Raw genomic sequence first — 18,233 nt, forward strand, 5'->3', positions numbered from 1 at the left:
TGTGGGGATGTTGGAACCTATCCTGGCTACCATCGGGCAAAGGCGGGGTACACCCTGGATGCGTCGCCAGTTCATCACAGGGCCGACATATACAGACAAACAACCATTCATTCTCACATTTACAACTACTGGTGATTTAGATTCACTAACTAACCTATTAAGCTGTATGTTCAGATTCAGATTCAGAAAAATTTATTTATCCCATACGGGCAATTAATTTGCAGCTTACCACAGACATCAGCCCACATCCAAAGTGCAATGTGACAAACGTAAATAAATAAGTCAGTGCACAAATACAAGATCATTGAAAGCAACTACGAATAATGCTTTTAAATAATCAACAATAAATAATCAATAAATACCAATGCAGACTAGAAGATCCTATTGGTTCTACAAACAAACAAACAAAAAATCTCATCTAAAATGACTAAAATGGCTGCTGTCAGAGTTTAAAAGTGTGATAGCTGAAGGAATAATGTATGTCTTTGAAACAGTGGGAGGGAACTTGAGTATCCAAAGGGAAAATCCACACACACACATACCAGGAGAACATGCAAACTCACAGAAAAACCCATGCAAACTCAGAACGATTTTGCTGTGAGACGATAGTGCTGACCTGCACCACCAAACAACATTGAGCCAGCTTCTATTCCCGTCAAACACTGCATCTCTGCATCTTTCTGGCAGCCATGCAGATTTATCTGGTACTAAAATCACTCAGTGACCACTGAGTGGAGAAAGGGAGTTCATATATTTTATAAAACTGGCTGAAACTTACTGCATATACTGTTTTTGTTTCTATGAAAAGAAGATCACCATTTCAAGTTCTCATGTCATTAAAAACGCTTCCCAAGAAGGTCACTCACTTTCGTTTTGGCCTTAACATTACCCTTAAAGACAGTGTCCAGAGCAGCACAGAGAAGGGAGGGACATTTCCCTTGTGTGTCTATTTTGTGTGTGTTTATACGTGTTCTGACTGTCAACGAGTGCACCACTCCCTATGATGTCTGCAGCATCAGACCACGTTGACTGATCTTTGATCCTCTGCCTTGGCTTAAAGTGTCAGGGATATAGACAGTGACCGAACCAACTGAGGTAAGCCAAGCTCCGACAGAACCACACCCAGAAACCACAGAACTATTGGTGGGTCTCACTTCCACTCTCCCTTTCTGTCTGGTATGGTCATACATCATGCAGTAATATTAGTGTCATTCCAAGTGAGTGCAGTGACATTATGAGTTGTCCACTGCAACAGTGATGAGAACCTCAGTAAAACACAGTAATCTGTAATTTTCGGTGTCCAATTGCAAATTGATTAGGGACTTTTTGCCGCTGCAGCCTTGTGGGAAAATTGTGGTGATCATCAGAACTAGGAAACAAACCAACAAGGCACGCATCACATTCATGCGGCGCTGTTTCTTAAAGTGAAGTACACACTTAAAACTGATATGTCCGGTGGGTTGTGATTTTGGCCAGAGGAGTAGTGTTTATTAGGAGCCTGTGTTCTACAACGATGCTACATGTGAAAAGGTTTACAAGTCCTTGGCCTGCTATATTAAACAAACACAGAAGCTAACAAGTCCTGACAGTCAGTGAAGTATCGAGCTGAACTGGATGAAGACACAAACAGAATATCCACTGGAACTTCCCCTTTTTTCTCTTGTGTCTCACACACATGATTTGGCCAAAGTGTAAGTTATTTTTCATTACTTGAGAGGAAAATGCTGTCATCGTAGAACAGGTGCTCGACTGGGCTTTGGGAAGGGTGGAGAATACTGTCAGTCCTGCTTGACACCCTTCATTCGCTTTATTACGAGGAGATAGTGTGGGAAGTTTGGAAGAGTTGACTCAACCAATAAACAGTCATTTTTTTAGTGCTGCATGTCAAAAAATTACAGCACAGATGTGTAGGTGTTGTCGACCAATAACACATGGCAGTCAGAAGGTGTTAGAGAGGGGGAAGGTGAAAAGGACAGCATGAAGCAGGGCAAAACCTAAAGCTGGTATTGGTAAAGACAGTGGGATTAGAAACACATAATGCAGGAAAAAATGGAAGTGAAAGAGACAGGTAGCGAGTTGCAAAGGCTATGACAAACATACAGAAACCATTCCTGGAACAAATAACACTCATCATTTAAATCATTTTTGGAGAAAGTCAACATTTTAGTCGTTTCCATCCTAAGGCATGTCTCGGGGAAAAAAATGAGGAAATGATTGCATGGCTGAAATACCATTGATCTAATGACCTCCAGATTGAGAGAGTAAAAAAAGAGCATGCATCACATCCATGAGGTCATTTCAGTATTATTAACCTTACTTAGCTTTGGGTTGTGTGAAGTGAGACATTTAATCACATAAAGTATTCCTGACAAACAGAATCCAAAAATCCCTCATTTAGCAGCGAATCAACAGTATCAGTAATGCAAACACACAGAAATAATAAATAAACTGACCTGGCAGGACATGGTTGGGTGTTGCAGGGCATCAGTCCAGTAGCAGGTCTGGATCTGGGATTGCAGTAGGACATGTTCACCTGCACTCTCAAGTCTTTGTAACATGCTGACTTGGTGTTCATCTGGCCTGGATGGGCATATATATATATATAGTATTAAGGTCAAAATTCCTTCCCTTCAGCCTTGAGCTAAACAGAGAAATGAGCTAATCTTTGTGGTTTCATGCACTGCAATGCTAACTAGATGCTAACTTATTCAGTTTGCCAACTGGTGCCTGGCAGCTGGCAAATAGCTGGTTTATTATAGTTTTTTTATTCTTTTCACGGAAAACAAATTTCCTGCTGCATCTGGAAATTAAGTACAGTGTGATGAGTGTAAATGTGTAAAGCAGTGAATTTGCAGCTTGTAAAACCAAACCAATGAGCGTAGAAATGCTAAAAGCCTCTAGAGAGATAAGGGCATAAAACTTTTGGAGAGTTCAGTGTTTTAAAGGAGTGAGGGACATTGCAGACTCTAAGCTCATATGTATAAAACACCAACGCCACCATTAATGTGTATAACTGTTTAATTCACGATTTGGACTTAATAAGCAGAGTTAAAGTAGTCACTTTTCCATTGACCCTCAAATTGCGCAAATATAGCTTGTGCATAAAAATTTACCTAATGGAAAAACAACAATTTCACCAAAAGTCTCATTTTTCTATAAAAAGTTTTTGCGCTGGCAAGAGGTGGTTTTTCGGAAGTAGCGCAAATGGTATATCATGCAAAACTGCAATGGAAAGACCTTTTTTTCGCAACTAGAATCAGGTGAATTAAAAAAAACGGATGCTGACTTAAGTTACAAGTGAAGAAGTAGAAGAAACATGTGTCGGTATGTGTGGACACACCAGGAAACCCAATCATTTTTTAATTTAGTACGAGATAAAGTGGTAATATATAATAATAATGAATATATCTGTAAATCAACACCATATTTACATTCGTCGTCATGTTTATGGGATGACGTCTCGTGTCATCTCGCGATAATAAATAAACAAATCATCGTATTTGTGATTTAATGGACAAACTGACATTACGCACTTCTGTTTTTTCAACATTTAGTAAATATCTGTAAAGTTTTGTGCAGATGTCCAATGGAAAAGCGACTAGTGATTACAATATAATGATACATGGTTTGCACTGACACTGGCTGATGATTTCTAATGCAAATTTGTGTCTGAAAAGAATTAAAGGGAATTTGTTTATGTGAAACATGAATCCGAGGTTCCCAGATTCCTAGTTGGTATTTGGCCTGAGGCAAGGTCAATCTGCACATCTTAACTCAGTAACACTCTTTAATAAAGTAAATGACCCACCGACCCATCATGCCCTACAATCACAACGAGAAGAGGAGGAGGTGGAGGTGGTTAGGGTGGACAGGGACAGACCAGAGTGGGGAACTTTAACCTTCATGGTCAATCAATAGGAACTCTACACTGGGGGCTTTGTTCACACTCATGAAAGCAACCAAGTGCACACACATGCACACACAAACCGAAGCCATGCACATTCAGTCGCTCTATCAGAGAAACATGTGTGACAACTCCCACATGGACACATACACCTTTGTCTCTTTGTCCACTGACCTCCGGCCTCAAATCACCACGCAAGGTACTGCCCAGGTCATTACAGCAGTTTGTGTGTGTGCATGTGAGTGTGTGCTACTTTAATGTTAGCCCTCTGGCGGGACAAAGGCCACTAGTTGCGGCCGTGCATGTGTGTGCTTGCCCACTCAAACAAATCTGTGAGTCTGTGTGTGTGGAGTGTGACCATGTATGTGTGTGTGTGTGTGTGTGTGTGTAATAGTAGACCAGCTGTATAAAGAGAGGTCCCTCTACTCCTCAACTAAACCTGATGTCCTCTCAGTAATGATGGGAAGGCTCACCTCACCATTTAACCTGCGGCTAAAAGCCTTATTATAGATCAGAGAGACTGGACTGGGCTTTAGATGGTCTTCCATTGATCTACACACTGTCTTCTTAATCTGAGGGCTAGAATACAAAAGGCAGTTTGTAGGTTAACTTGGCTCTGATTGAAAAATTGAGCTAATCTGTCTAATTCTTTGTCATAAATGCAACAGACTAAATTTTCTTTAATAACCACAAAATAATCTTACAATATGTGCTTTAAAAACAAGTAAATAATTCAGCCGTGATTGTCCTGCATTATTAGATCATAATAGTCACGTTTTTGTTAGAAGTGCATAAGGAAATTATTATTAATGATTTTGTGCTCTATGAAATATGAATGAATATAGGAAATGCTACAGGTGTTCCGTAAACTCATATGTTTTATATTTTAGTGCTGTACATGCGAAACAAAAAAAACACCAAACTGCACTTTGAACGTTGATCGCTGATAGCAGTTTGGGAAAACACATCTTGGGTTAATTTTCATAGCTGTAGTAACATGATAATGCAACATAAAAATATTTTGTCATTCACGTTTTTTACTCACCCCCGGCACAAGTTGCAGAGCACTGGGAACGTATGATGGCCCATGTATAATTGTGCTTGATGTGAACCTTTTTTTCATCGGCTTTCTTCAGTGTGTATTCCCAGCGTACACCTGGGTTCCAGCCCTGTAACAATATCTAACAGGAAAACAATATGATGAGGGGGAAGAAATGAAAGGCAGGGGAACAATATATTTAGGCAGGCAATTGTGGAAGCAAAGAAGAAATTAATAATGTTTTTTTTTAGTAATGTAAGAAGCATATTACTCACTTTTCAGTCATCTTACCTCTAGGGGTGTTAGGAAATATTGGTTCTGCAATATATCACAATATTTCATTTCACAATACTGTATCAATACTAAAAAGTACTGTATCGATATTTTTAGGTATTTATTCAAATGCAGATATGGCGAAGGTTCATTTTTGTTTTTTGGTTTTCTTTATTGTTTATATCTTATTTATTATTATTACTATTATTTAACACTGTTTTTGTAAATAATGGTTATTTGAAGCATCCTAAAAGCACTTTTTACTGAGAGGCAGATGTTAGTTCCTTTGTTGGGATTGCACAAAAATAATGTTATGATGTTAGTTATGAACTAATAGAATATGAACATTTGAGCAGGATCTTAATCCGTAATGTCTGTGAAACATAATTTAAGTTTTAACACAGGAACATTTTGTGATATAGCATTAAATCCTGTTGTGATCAAATAAAATGTGTTTAGTATTTGTGCATATTTCTAGTGTAATTCAATTCTTCCAGGAAATAATCATTTTAAAAAAAGAAACAAACAAAAAATTGCCTTTTTAACAGTATCATGATATATCATGATATATCGTATCGTGATCCTAGACTTGTGATTTGCATCGTATCGCCAGATTCTTGCCAATACACGCCCCTACTTACCTCTATAATTAGTGTCTCATTGGTGGGTCCAGTTGATATGAGGCTTTCTGGTCTGTTATAGGGTCTCTTGTACTCAAAAATGGCTCCTGCGATGGGGTGTCTGCCAGGCCAGTCCACCGTCCAGTGTCCATTCAGGTGGTAGTGTCTCTGGGTGTCCCTCACAGCCAGATAAGAGCTAGACGTATTCAGTTCCATCACACGGATACTCCGAGCCCCTGCTGGGATGGTTACCACCCCATAATACTCTGTACAAAGGATGCACAAATTTGATCCAAGTGGGAAACAAACTGGAAAATGCTGGTAACTCTTTGCATGCACTGGTTAATAGTTTAAAGCAGGAGTGTCAAACATACGGCCCCTGGGCCAAACCCGTGTCAAATGCCGATAAATTTGCAATACTAATACAAAAAATATTATATTTTTCCGTTCCAGATGCCTGTCACTAAATACTGTGTGCCTTTGCAGATCCACTACAATCCCTAAACTGTAATACTCGTGTAAATAATAAGTGAGGCATAACATTTTTTAAATTTTGTTAATTTTCAATAAAATTTCAGGTTTTTCATGGATGTTCAGGTTATTTACATTTTTTTGGACAAGAATAGTTTGTAAATGCTAATTAATTAATTAATTAGTAGTTAATTAATTAATTAATTAGTTACACACATCTGAGCCTTTGTGCTTTTTTTTGTTTTTTTGTGTGTGTTCTACATAACTGAAAACTGCTAAATAAAATATTCAATTTGTTGTACAACAACAAAGGGAAATATTTGGAGTATTCATTATTTTTGAAGTTACACTGCAAAAATCAAAATCTTACCAAGTGTATTTTTCTCATTTCTAGTCAAAATATCTCATCACACTTAAAATAAGACATAATCACCTAAAGAGTAACTTTTCAGAGAGATATAAGAACTGATTTATAGACAACAGATCTTGAAAATCTTATTTCAAGAAATCTTACCAAGATAATTTTCACTTGTTCCATTGGCAGATTTTTTTTTCTTGAATTAAGCAAAAAAATCTTGAAAGAAGCAAAAAAATCTGCGAATAAGAAAAAAGATTTTTAAGATCTATTGTCTAAAAATAAGTTTGTATATCTCACTGGAAAGTTACTCTTTAGGGGATTATGTCTTATTTTAAGTGTGATGAGATAGTTTGACTACAAATGAGAAAAATACACTTTGTAAGATTTTGATTTTTGCTGTGTATTATGCTAGCATTTCACTGGTCCAGCCAGTTTGAGCTCCAACTGGGCTGTATGTCGCCCCACAACTAAAATGAGTTTGACACCCCTGGTTTAAAAAATAATATTTTAGATGAAAACCCACGGTTTGTATAATGCTGTTTGGTATATTGTCCTTTGTATATCTTGCAGGTGGAGTTGTCGCCTTTACACACCCCACAGGCATCTGGCACAGCTGTGGAGCCCAACACACGATCACAGCCCACTTTCTGTTTGAGGAAAACACAGCTTTTGAAGGAAGGAGACTCCACTCTGTATGTACAATTCAACATTACATCATGTTATGTATTTGATTACAACAGCTGAGGAGTAAAGGAGAAAAAAAATGTGGTGAAATATCACAATAAGGGTGTCTACCGATGTACTCTACTGCTAAATCCATTCTGAGAATTTATAGCTCATCTTCAAAGACCTCACAGATGATATCATCTTTCAAAACTTTAGTTCTGAATCCAAACACTTGGAAATCCTTCTTAAATCACTCCGTGTTACTGTGTCAGTGTTTGACTTTTAGAAGTATTACCTCACAAAGTCCATCAATACAGACATTGGAGCTGTCCTGTGAGCAAAGTGTACCATCCTTAACTTTGCTGGCCAGCGCAAAAAAGAAATCATAGCCTTCAGCAAAGCAGTAGAGCTTGCATACATCTTGATCTGTCAAAGAATAAGCAGTTTTCAGAAAATGGAAAAAAGACAGAGAGGAAAGTGTTCGCTGAAACAGATAGCTGGTTTCAAAAGCATTCCTAGCATCACACTTGATTTATCATTTTTCCGGATTAATTAATGGAAATGTACTGCAGCCTCACCGTCCACTCTTGTGTATGGCCTCCAGGTGTAGAACCATCCTCTAAACTGTTTGCTGTTGAACTCGGCACACTGCTGTGCTCTGTAGTCAATGGTGTTGGCGGGACACTCCTCAGTGTTACAAAGTTTATACGACCTGGAGGACCCCTCACAGTACTTCCCTCCATATGCGGGCCTGCAAGGTTGGGAACGTTTACCATAAAAATTAATTTGTTTCATCAGACTTAACCCATAAAGACCCAAATATCCACCAGTGACCAAAAGCATCTGCTGATGTAAAAGGTTTAATAATAATAATAATAATAATAATCTTTATTTATATAGCACTTTTCATACATAGAGACTGTAGCACAAAGTGCTTTACATATCAGTTTAAAAATCAGTACCACCCCCCACCCACGCACCCACCCACACACACATATGCAAACCCACAAGCTCACACATACTTAAAAAGACTGACTGTTTAATAACCTTAGATCCACTAATCTTATTAATGCATGTAAATAATGGGTGTAAAATACAGTTTGTCATCTTTTCATGGTCATCAAATATGACCCGTTTGGATGTTCAGAGGCTCCATGGTGAACGTGGAAACACCATCATCTTCTTCAACACTGATTCACCAGTAAAACCCATCTAGTTTGATCAATGACAATGGATGGACGCACTTTGTTTACGTTCAGTTAATGATAGATTTTACTGAAAAAGTCAGTTTTTCTCAAGTTTTCTCTGTTTTTGATATGATTACCCTCAAATGTAATCTCAGCATGAGGATGAAAGTACATAATCATTAAAATAAATACTGGAAAATACCTGATTTTCACAGAAAAAATGCAAAATATAGTGGATAACATTATGATAAATTGTGATAATCACTTAAGAGAGGTTAAATAGAGAGAAAAATAATTTGGGAACTACCACAAAAGTAGCACTGGGTCTTTATGGGTTAATGTTCAGGTTAATATTCATATGTGATAGCTAATCTGTTTTCTGTCGGTTCTTTACATTATTAGGACTCTAAACAGATGTAACTATATCATTAAGGAAGCAGAAGTAACGTGTTATGTTGTATAAATGTGAAATGGGGTGGGAAAGTTTTCTTCTTCCCATTCCTTTTTGAGCAGTACATATTGAATTTATTTTGTTATTACTAGTGGACATGGCAATTCCTATTTTGTCTTGATCATCTTTATTTATTAATGCATTTGCTCTGATATTAGTTCCTTGTACACAAAAAATGTTAAAATTTTTTCGTCTGCTCAAAACAAATAAATGAATGAAAATGAATGAATGAATATTTCCACGTGTCAGGACAGTCTCTTGCCCATGTGTCCTGCCAGACCAGCCCCTTTGCCTTGTTCCACATATCGAAAAATTATCTGTACATGTATGTATGTCGTTCTGTGTGCACAAGTATGTGTGTGATGGGGGTTTTTTTCAATCACAGGTGTATATCCCCAGGCTGTGTTCCTAAAAATCCCCTCCCCATTACTATTGCACTGTCTTTAACCTCCCCCCCAATCACACTGTCGCTTATCTCTCTCATGGTCTCAGATTCTCTACCACATTCTTTGCCTTTATGTTGCTGCATTTCATCTTTCCCCTTCTTAATCCCTTCTCTGTTATCTCTCATAGCCCCTTCCCCTCCCCCCTTTTTCTTTTTTGTATCTCTCACCTTTTGCTTTCCTTTGTCTTTCTTTGCCTCTGACAAAAATCTTCCCTTCTTTCTTTCTTTCTCTCTCTCTTTTCTTCCTCATCACTCTCTGTCTAATTTAACCAACAACTTGTCAGGATCTTGGCATGACATGATAAACAGGAGGGCCGGCATTCGGTACAGGGCCCCCTGACTGGCAGTGCAAATAATCCTGAGTGACTGATGAGTAAAGGACTAAGTGAACAGATAAGGGATGAAGCGTCGGACACATGTGAATGATCTTCACTATTTTAATCACGTCTTAATATCCTCTCAGCCGTGTTCAAAGCAGCAACAAAAAGGTCTGTACTTAAAGGGGCTATATGTACTATCTCTACTTGTCATGTAGATGTTCATAAAAGCTCAGACTGAATTCATAGGTTATGATATCAAAACAGAAAACTAAAGAAAAGTGACTTTTTTTCTGGCAAAATATATAATTGACTGAACATAAAAACAAGCTTCTGCAACCACTGTTTGTCAAAATACATGTATTTTATTGGTGAATCAGTGTTGCAGAAGATGATAGTGTTTTCAGGTTCACTATGGAGCCTCTGAACGTCCAAAAAAAGACACATCAGAAGCTACTGAAAGGCTGAGAAACTGCAGTTATTTCATAGTATTGATAGGATTAGAGATTCAGAAATTATTAAACCTTTTCAGTAGGTGCTTTTAACTTTATAGAGTTAAAGCACACAGGAGAGTCCTGAGACCCAGGAAAGTAAAAGTTTTCTTTTTTTTGCATTAAATTACTGCCTTCATTGGAAATAGCATGATGCAACACGTTTATGAAGCGTCCTTTGCAGTGGATAGCACGCATTGTTGTATCTTTAGGTAAAGCTGTGAAACTATTGTTCCCTACAGAAGACAAAAATGCATTGCTGGGTCTCAGGACTATATAATAATAATGAATAGTGTTTCTTGTAGCTGCTAATATTCAAAAGTCTGTGCTTTAATTAACCCATAAAGACCCAAACAACCACTGGCAACCAAAATCATCTACCAATATAACATGTTTAATAACTTTGGAACCATTAATCCTATCAATTCATCTAAATAATTGGTGTAAAATACAGTTTGTCATCTTTTCATGGCCATCAGATATGATCCATTTGGACGTTCAGAGGCTCCGTAGTTACTGTGGAAGCACTGTCATCTTCTACAACATTGACTCACCAGTAAAACCCATGGAGTTGGATCAATGACAGTGGATGGAGACACGTCTTTTACGTTCAGTTAATGATAAATTTTGTTGAAAATGTCACATTTTCCTCATTCTTCTCTATTTCAGATATTATGACAATTAATTTTAATCTGAGCTTATTATGAACATCTAAGTGGTCACTAAATTAAACATGGGAAAATACCTGATTTTTATTGAAGAAATGCAAAATACAGAGGATAATATTATAATAAATGGTGATAAAAAATTTAAGAAAGGTTAAATAGAGAGAAAAATTTATTTGGGAACTGCCACAAAAGTAGCCCTGGGTCTTTTTGGGTTAAGCAGAACAATCTACCACTGTTTTACCATTTATCCTCAAATTCAGAATGCAGCCTTTATTAACCTCAATAACAGAAAGTAACAGGTCTTTATTAATCATTCTGTCTATTAATATAAGCGTAATGTACTTCAGTAAAACCTTTAATTTTGAAATCTTTTTGTGTCTTCACCTCGGGCTGTTGCACTGCCTCTCTCGATAGGTGACACCGCTCTCGCAGCTTCGCGAACAGGAAGACCATGATGACCATTCTGACCACTGTCCATGCTGAGGCCGTGGACCCTCATCACCCTGTTTCACGCACTGACCCCTACGACACCACTGCAGAGAGACAAAGAAGAAGAGCGAGTGTGAAAAAGAGGAAGGAAAAAAGGGGAGACAAAGTGCAACACACAGGCGTAGGAGAAAGTGTCGTAAAAGTGTCAGAAATACACCGACTTTCCAAGTGACCCGCCCCTTTATCTTCTTTATGATGTCTGCCTGCTAAACTGTAGAAGAGATCTGTATGACTTTAAAGTTTAACTGCTGTCAAAGAGGTTAGGGTCCAGTCCTGGTTAGATACTCACAATCTTTCAGTGAATCTCCAGTTGTGCTGCTTTTGGGACAGTCTCTACCTTGAGCTGTCATCAGCTAGAATTAATAGAGCACAGCCAAATACAATGGAAAAGTGGAAAAACTGATTCATACTTGACAAGGATATGCTCTTAAAATAAGACTTCCCATTGTTTTGCAGTGTCATATTTAAATTTTATGCGGCACAACGTTATATTCTAGAGTTTGTTTCTGAAAAATATCAAACAGATTTTCATGTTGTTGCCAATAATGCACAAACTTGACCTCACAATGCTTCTTTGCTGCAAAAAAGCATCTATTAAGCTATTATAGGGCTGAGACATAAAACAATGAGTAACTGTCTGCCAAACACAGAGCTGTTTATCTTTTTTTATCATGCATTTTCTAATAGTTTCCTCATGTTGTCCCAGTACAAACATGGCCAGATGCCCGTGCACTCTGATCCCTGATGCCTGCCACTTATTGTCACTCTGCATTAGAAGCTTCTCTTCAGTTCACAATCACCTCCTCAGCTCCTCGCCTAAACCAAACTGCTTTCTGTCACTTATGTTTCATAAGGCAACCATCCAAAGCAAGAAAGGAATATTACACTCCCTGACTGTTATTTAAATACAGTCTGTAGAATACTCTGCATGAGATGATGGAGGTTACACACAGGATACACATATTTCATACTCCCAAAGTATATTTACAGTCGCCACTTCAAAAAGGCTGAGTCATTAACTGAGCACAAATCACGTGTTCAAAAATGAACAGCGCTCCGCTAAAAATCCCTAAATGTAATGTGAGATGGGTTTACCAAATCTGGAGTCACCTAAAGCAACATTATGTCACAAGCTGTTTCCTGGCACAGTCTTTGAATTGGATTTGTCCAGATTACATCAGTCACAATATACCCCACAGCTCATTTTGCACTGATCTGAAAACACACACGGTGCAACCACAACCCACCCATGCATCAGCAGTGATGGGGGGCATATGTTCAGCTGTTCCTGTTAACTCTGTCTTGTCATGCACACAAGCCCTCAGACACACACACACACACACACACACACACACTTCCCTCTAACTAATCTCATGGTCCTTGACTAAGAACTAGAACAGCTGATTTCCCCTCAGTTTTCCCCCTGCGGCCGAGTGCCACAGATTCCTAAGTGAGCCTGTCATTGTTTGTGTTCAGTTAATTGTCCCATGGAGGGAGAGGGCGGGATTAAACCATCAAGTTCAATATATTGAGAGGCAAACGTCGATGAGTAGCTGTCAGGGGAGAGAGGGTAACAGAGTGAGCAAGCCTTGGGGGAGAATCATCCTGAAAAAGGGAAGGAAAAGAAACAAAGAACAAATAAAGAGCACAGATTGCTTTTTGGCTTGAACCCCAACGGCATATTTTTTGCCACGTCAGCAACAAACCAATTACAGCTGCTCCCAGAGGTAAAATAAAGCAGGGAGAGCATGGTACCTCTATCAAAGTGGGGAAGTTTATTGATACTGTACTCAAATGAACTCAAATCTATTATGTTTTCAGGCTTAAATGAACCTCTTACAGCTTACAAGTGAATTTATTAGTCTGACTGTGGTGTGAAATAAAACACTGTCAAACAGAAATATTTTCCAGTCTCGACATGTGATGCATAAGAATAGAAAAAGCAATATATAACACTAATTAACACAATAAAATAGTGCTTGTAGTGCATCGATTTAGCTGGTTCGTCTTCTAAAATCCTTCCAAGTAACATCAGACAAAGAAGGTCAACAAGGAAACTCAGACGTCTGTGTATCCCTTTATGTGGGTGATGTTTAGTGACAACTAGCAGTAAAGTTGTCAACTGCAACCAAATGAATTGCTCCTATGCCCTCTGAAAACAACACACATGTCCCTTATTACAGCAGTTTTTGCTCCATTTGTTCTATTTCTCTGTTCCACTCTCAGATGTACATAGGTGATGGTAGTGGGGAAGTGGTCCCTGGCGAAGTAGGTATTCTCTGAATTTTTGCCTTTTTTTTTTTTTTGAGTGGTCTAGAAAAACGCAATTTTAGAAGCATTGACATGTCAGACTACTCTATTTAGTTTATGCAAAAATCCATCAGTAGTATTTGCTCACTATTAAAAAATTATCATGACCTAATCAGGAGCAGTTTGTAGGTTTTACTGGTCACACAAGCAGCTGCATGAAAGGAAATGTATTCAACATGAGGCAAACATAGGATAATGTGAGCCTTTCATAACATTAGCCTTTCATAACATGAGCCATTTATAACATTAGCCTTTCATAATAATAGCCTTTCATAACATGAGCTATTTATAACATTAGCCTTTCATAACAACAGCCTTTCATACCATTAGCCATTTCTAGCATTAGCCTTTCATAACAATAGCCTTTCATAACATTAGCCATTTATAACATTAGCCTTTCATAACAATAGCCTTTCATAACATTAGCCATTTATAACATTAGCTTTTCATAACATTAGCCATTTATAACATTAGTTTTTCATAACGTTAGCCTACTCGCAGAGTTGAACTATTGGTGACACCATCTCTTCTCCTCTAAATGTGCAGTCATATGTCCAGTAGTTTAAAACAGTGACTCATTCTGAAACCACCTTAAAATTTACCTCAGAATTATGTATTCCAGGAAAGCAGGTTCTCTTCATATGTGTCACTTACCTGAAAGACGTTTATTCTGCCTGTCTCATTAATGTGTCCAATAATCTTTCACGTGCAGTGACCTGACAATCAACTGGGGTGGAACTGGCACCTGAGGTGTCCAATCAGGTTCCAGAGGTGGCCGGCGCTAGTTAGCAACATTTTCCTTAGCATGACCAACCCTACTCTGCCTCTGATTGGCTCATCAGTCCTAATGCCTAAAGTTAACCAATCGAAACAGTGAAGGCAATGGGTACTAGCCAATTAGGGGCAGAGTAGGACGGGTCATGGCTTCACCATCCTAGGGGAAAAACTGGGCAATTTGGCTGCAGATACTACTGAATGTTGGACATTTGGGGGATTTAGAAGTGGGTATACCCACTGATGACTGAAAAATAAGTGGGTATACTCCATATACCCCGTACACCCTGGACTACACCACTGGGTGATGGTAATAAACCTTAATCCTGGAAATAAAATAAGTAAATTCCAAGCTACTGTTGACACATGGTGGCTCAACATGGCCGACTCAGTGAACAGCAACCTGTTCCCCCTCCCTCGACATAAATGAGTCATTCTAAGGTAAATGAAAACACAATGATTCTCATCTCCATGTGATTTACGACTCTAAAAAGTTTAAAAGTTTTATTATGAATTGTGTTGTTTTGAATGATGGCATATGTTTACCAAAAACTGCAGAATAATATTTGAGAACTGTTCTTGTTTGGTGCCTATAATTTGTGGTTTTATTTGGTTGGATGTTACTATGGAGAAAACACCACCAACAAAAAAACATGCTGTTCTCATTTGACAAAAAGACAAGTTTTTCTCAAGGGCGTATCAACTGTAAGATCATATTCACTGCTTTGGTTGAAAATTGAACAATAGGTAAATTTTGTGATATTATAATGAAATCGTCAAGGGTGTCTTTGTTTTGTGTTTTTGTTGTTTCCTTTTTTTTTTTTTTTTCCAGAAACATGTTCAATCACATCTTGAAGAAATCAGTATCTAGCTGCATGTCACTGCTAGCTGCTGGAAATGTCTTTGCCATGGCCACTCAGATTGCCTCAAAGGCAACAGATAAAAAACAGCCCTGTGCCAGTCATGCGATGCCACTCATGAGGTGATAAAGCTCGTGAGCGTACCCCCCCCATCCTTCCACTTCATGCAAACACACACATGAAAACACGTGTTAAATCACCATATCAGGACCGCAGGCGGAGCCCTCAGCAGCTGGCATAAACTTGGTCTCACACTTTCTTCCAACACGGTGGCACCACAGAGCCTTGCAGATGTCCTGGACCGACATGAGAGGAAGCGAGAGAGAGAGAAGAGAGAGACGGTTTCAGTTACATGGCACTGTTAACATGTTTTCTTGTTCTAAGTGGGATCATGATGGTCTTCTCACAACAGATGTAAACAAAGCTAGCACTGGGAGGAAAAATAAATCATGCTAACTCTATTTTGTCTCTGGAGAACAATTAAAAGACATAGATGGAAACTTGCTGAAACAGAGGTTATCTGGTGTGCTGTTACTGTGCAACAACTTGGTATCAAAAATATTTATGCTTCAGTAGGTCAGAGAGAGAGAGTGGAAAAAATACAGAACATGTATAGATATCTGGTGTTGCAATACGTCATGACACAAGCAAAGCAATGCATCGATGACAAACAGAAATGCAGATTCAATTATTCTCCAGCAGAATGAAAAATCCATTAAAAATATCAAATTTTCAAAATGTATTCTGTCCATCAACTAGTTCATCTTAATGTCAGATGAAATAAACCTACCCATCCATAAAAATAAAAAAATAAGGTACACATTTGTAGGATATAAGTACCTTAAATTAACATGATGTCATGACTTTATTTCCTTGCAGTGGATGTAAAGACTCAGATGGGAGCTCCGGGTAGTTTCCCTCCTCACATTGCCTGAGAAACACGGCCTGCTACTTTTTAACATGTCTACTCTATTACTGTCTGAATGACTATATCAGATTTTGACAACTCAGTGCAGATGCTGACAAGCACCACAGCCTCAGCTTGTTGCTGCCAAAAGCCACCATGGAATTCATCCCAAGGCCTATTTGTCCAGCTGTAACGCTTGCTCAGACCTTTTTTACAGCAAAAATGGAGTAAGTGAGAGATGGAAAGAGAAAACGGAAAGCATCACAGAGAGATGATGGACAGTTTAAGAAAATGACTCTTAAAGAATGATATATAACAAAGGATAAATATTATTTTGTTTTTTGCTAGGGTAACCTATTGCTATCTAACCTCACACACCACAGAGAGTATCATTTGGCCCCTCTAGTGGTACCTTATCTCGATAACGCCTGCCAAAAGGTTTAGTGAAATATGATCATTATACAACGAATTGCACCCCAGAGGCCAGTTGTAGTGGTGGTTTTTTTATGAGTAACAAGTGTCTGTAAAGACAGTGAGCATGAGTGCTGCTTTGAGACTTAGGGGTTTCGTGCACCTTGCTGCTACCAGGTGCATGACAGGAGAAAGTGGATGGAAAGAACTTGATGCACACAAAAACCCAAAAGGGAGAGATTCTCAAATATCTCCTAGTTTAAATATGTCATGGATGTTTAATAGTTTGCATACTGTGTGCTGATATAATGAGCACGAATGCAACTGAGAACCTCTGTCCCACACTGAAACTTCTATACAAAATATAAAGAAAAACATATCACTTGAATACAGAGTGAGTGCTTTTTTAGAGAAACACTGCTTCTAAACTTTTAATTGAACAAAGGCTAATATAATTTAGAACATGCACCAAGTATTTAGGTTTAAAGAACATTAAAATTCTTTTCTGTGTCGATGTTATAGTGTAAATTGAGAGTGATCTCATGAAATCACATTGTATGTCACGTCAGTTCTTATAGTATTTGGTGTGCTATACGTATGCATTTTCATCCTTTCACATGTTATTCAACGCCATTTGATCGCGTGTCAATTTACACCAAGATCTGCAGTTCACATAACCCTAAACCCTAACCCGAACTCTCAGTGTGCGGAATTTGACACGGCATAAACATACATGCGGAAAGCTTATAATGCATACAGATAACACAGCAATTAAAAGTGACATGTATATTAATGCGATTTCATGATATCATGTTGTGTAAATTAATGAATCAAATGGCAGCAAGTTAAAAACCATACATTAAACAAGGGGCCTCTTACGATTCATGTGGATCTTTGACCCCACATTCTCCAAAATTGTCTTCTGAGGGCTCTTCTGAGGGCAAGTTAAAGGTAAAAGGTTAACTCACTTTATTATCCCCATAAAGAAATTCAGTGTCTTCATTTAACCCATTCTGATACACACACAGGACCCTGCATTTGCATTAGCAGTTAGCATTTAGCCCATTATAAGAAGTGAACGGTTCGAATCCTGCTTTGTCCTAGTCATGTGCTGTTGTGTCCTTGCTTCCAGTGCTGCTACTCACACTGGTATATGAATGCTGATGAATGTGTGGTGATGGTTGGAGGGGCCATAGGTGCAAATTGGCAGCTACGCTTCCGTCAGTCTGCCCTAGGGCAGCTGTGGCTCCAAATGTAGTTTACCACCACCAGAAGGAGAATGTGTGAGTGAATGAATAATGGATCCACTGTACGCACTTTGAGTATGCATTCAGAGAAAAGTACTGTATAAATCTAATCCATTATTATTATTATTATTATTATTATTATTATTATTATTATTATTATTATTATTATTATTATTACTTCCGCCAAGGAGGTGATGTTTTTGTCAGCGTTGGTTTGTCGGTTTGTCTGTCTGTCTGTGTGCAAGATAACTCAAAAAATTATGGATGGATTTGGATGAAAATTTCAGGAAATGTTGATACTGGCACAAGGAACAAATTATTAAATTTTGGTGGTGATCGGGGGTG

At 38.3% G+C, this 18,233-nt stretch overlaps 1 protein-coding gene across 1 annotated transcript in view; it reads right to left on the reverse strand.

The window, feature by feature from the left end:
* The window catches only part of adamts16 (ADAM metallopeptidase with thrombospondin type 1 motif, 16), an 85,140-nt gene that overhangs the window by 17,700 nt on the left and 49,207 nt on the right, over nt 1–18,233 (reverse strand). Inside the window, exons 11-18 of the mRNA XM_030156990.1 lie at nt 15,524–15,619; nt 11,275–11,423; nt 7,910–8,082; nt 7,627–7,757; nt 7,189–7,312; nt 5,858–6,102; nt 4,950–5,085; nt 2,454–2,580 (exon numbers count right to left, since the gene is read on the reverse strand). Of these exons, the coding sequence (XP_030012850.1) occupies nt 2,454–2,580; nt 4,950–5,085; nt 5,858–6,102; nt 7,189–7,312; nt 7,627–7,757; nt 7,910–8,082; nt 11,275–11,423; nt 15,524–15,619 (1,181 nt within the window). The remainder of the gene's footprint in view (nt 1–2,453; nt 2,581–4,949; nt 5,086–5,857; nt 6,103–7,188; nt 7,313–7,626; nt 7,758–7,909; nt 8,083–11,274; nt 11,424–15,523; nt 15,620–18,233) is intronic.

The sequence above is a fragment of the Sphaeramia orbicularis genome, chromosome 16 (assembly GCF_902148855.1).
Source record: "Sphaeramia orbicularis chromosome 16, fSphaOr1.1, whole genome shotgun sequence".
Lineage (NCBI taxonomy): Eukaryota > Metazoa > Chordata > Actinopteri > Kurtiformes > Apogonidae > Sphaeramia > Sphaeramia orbicularis.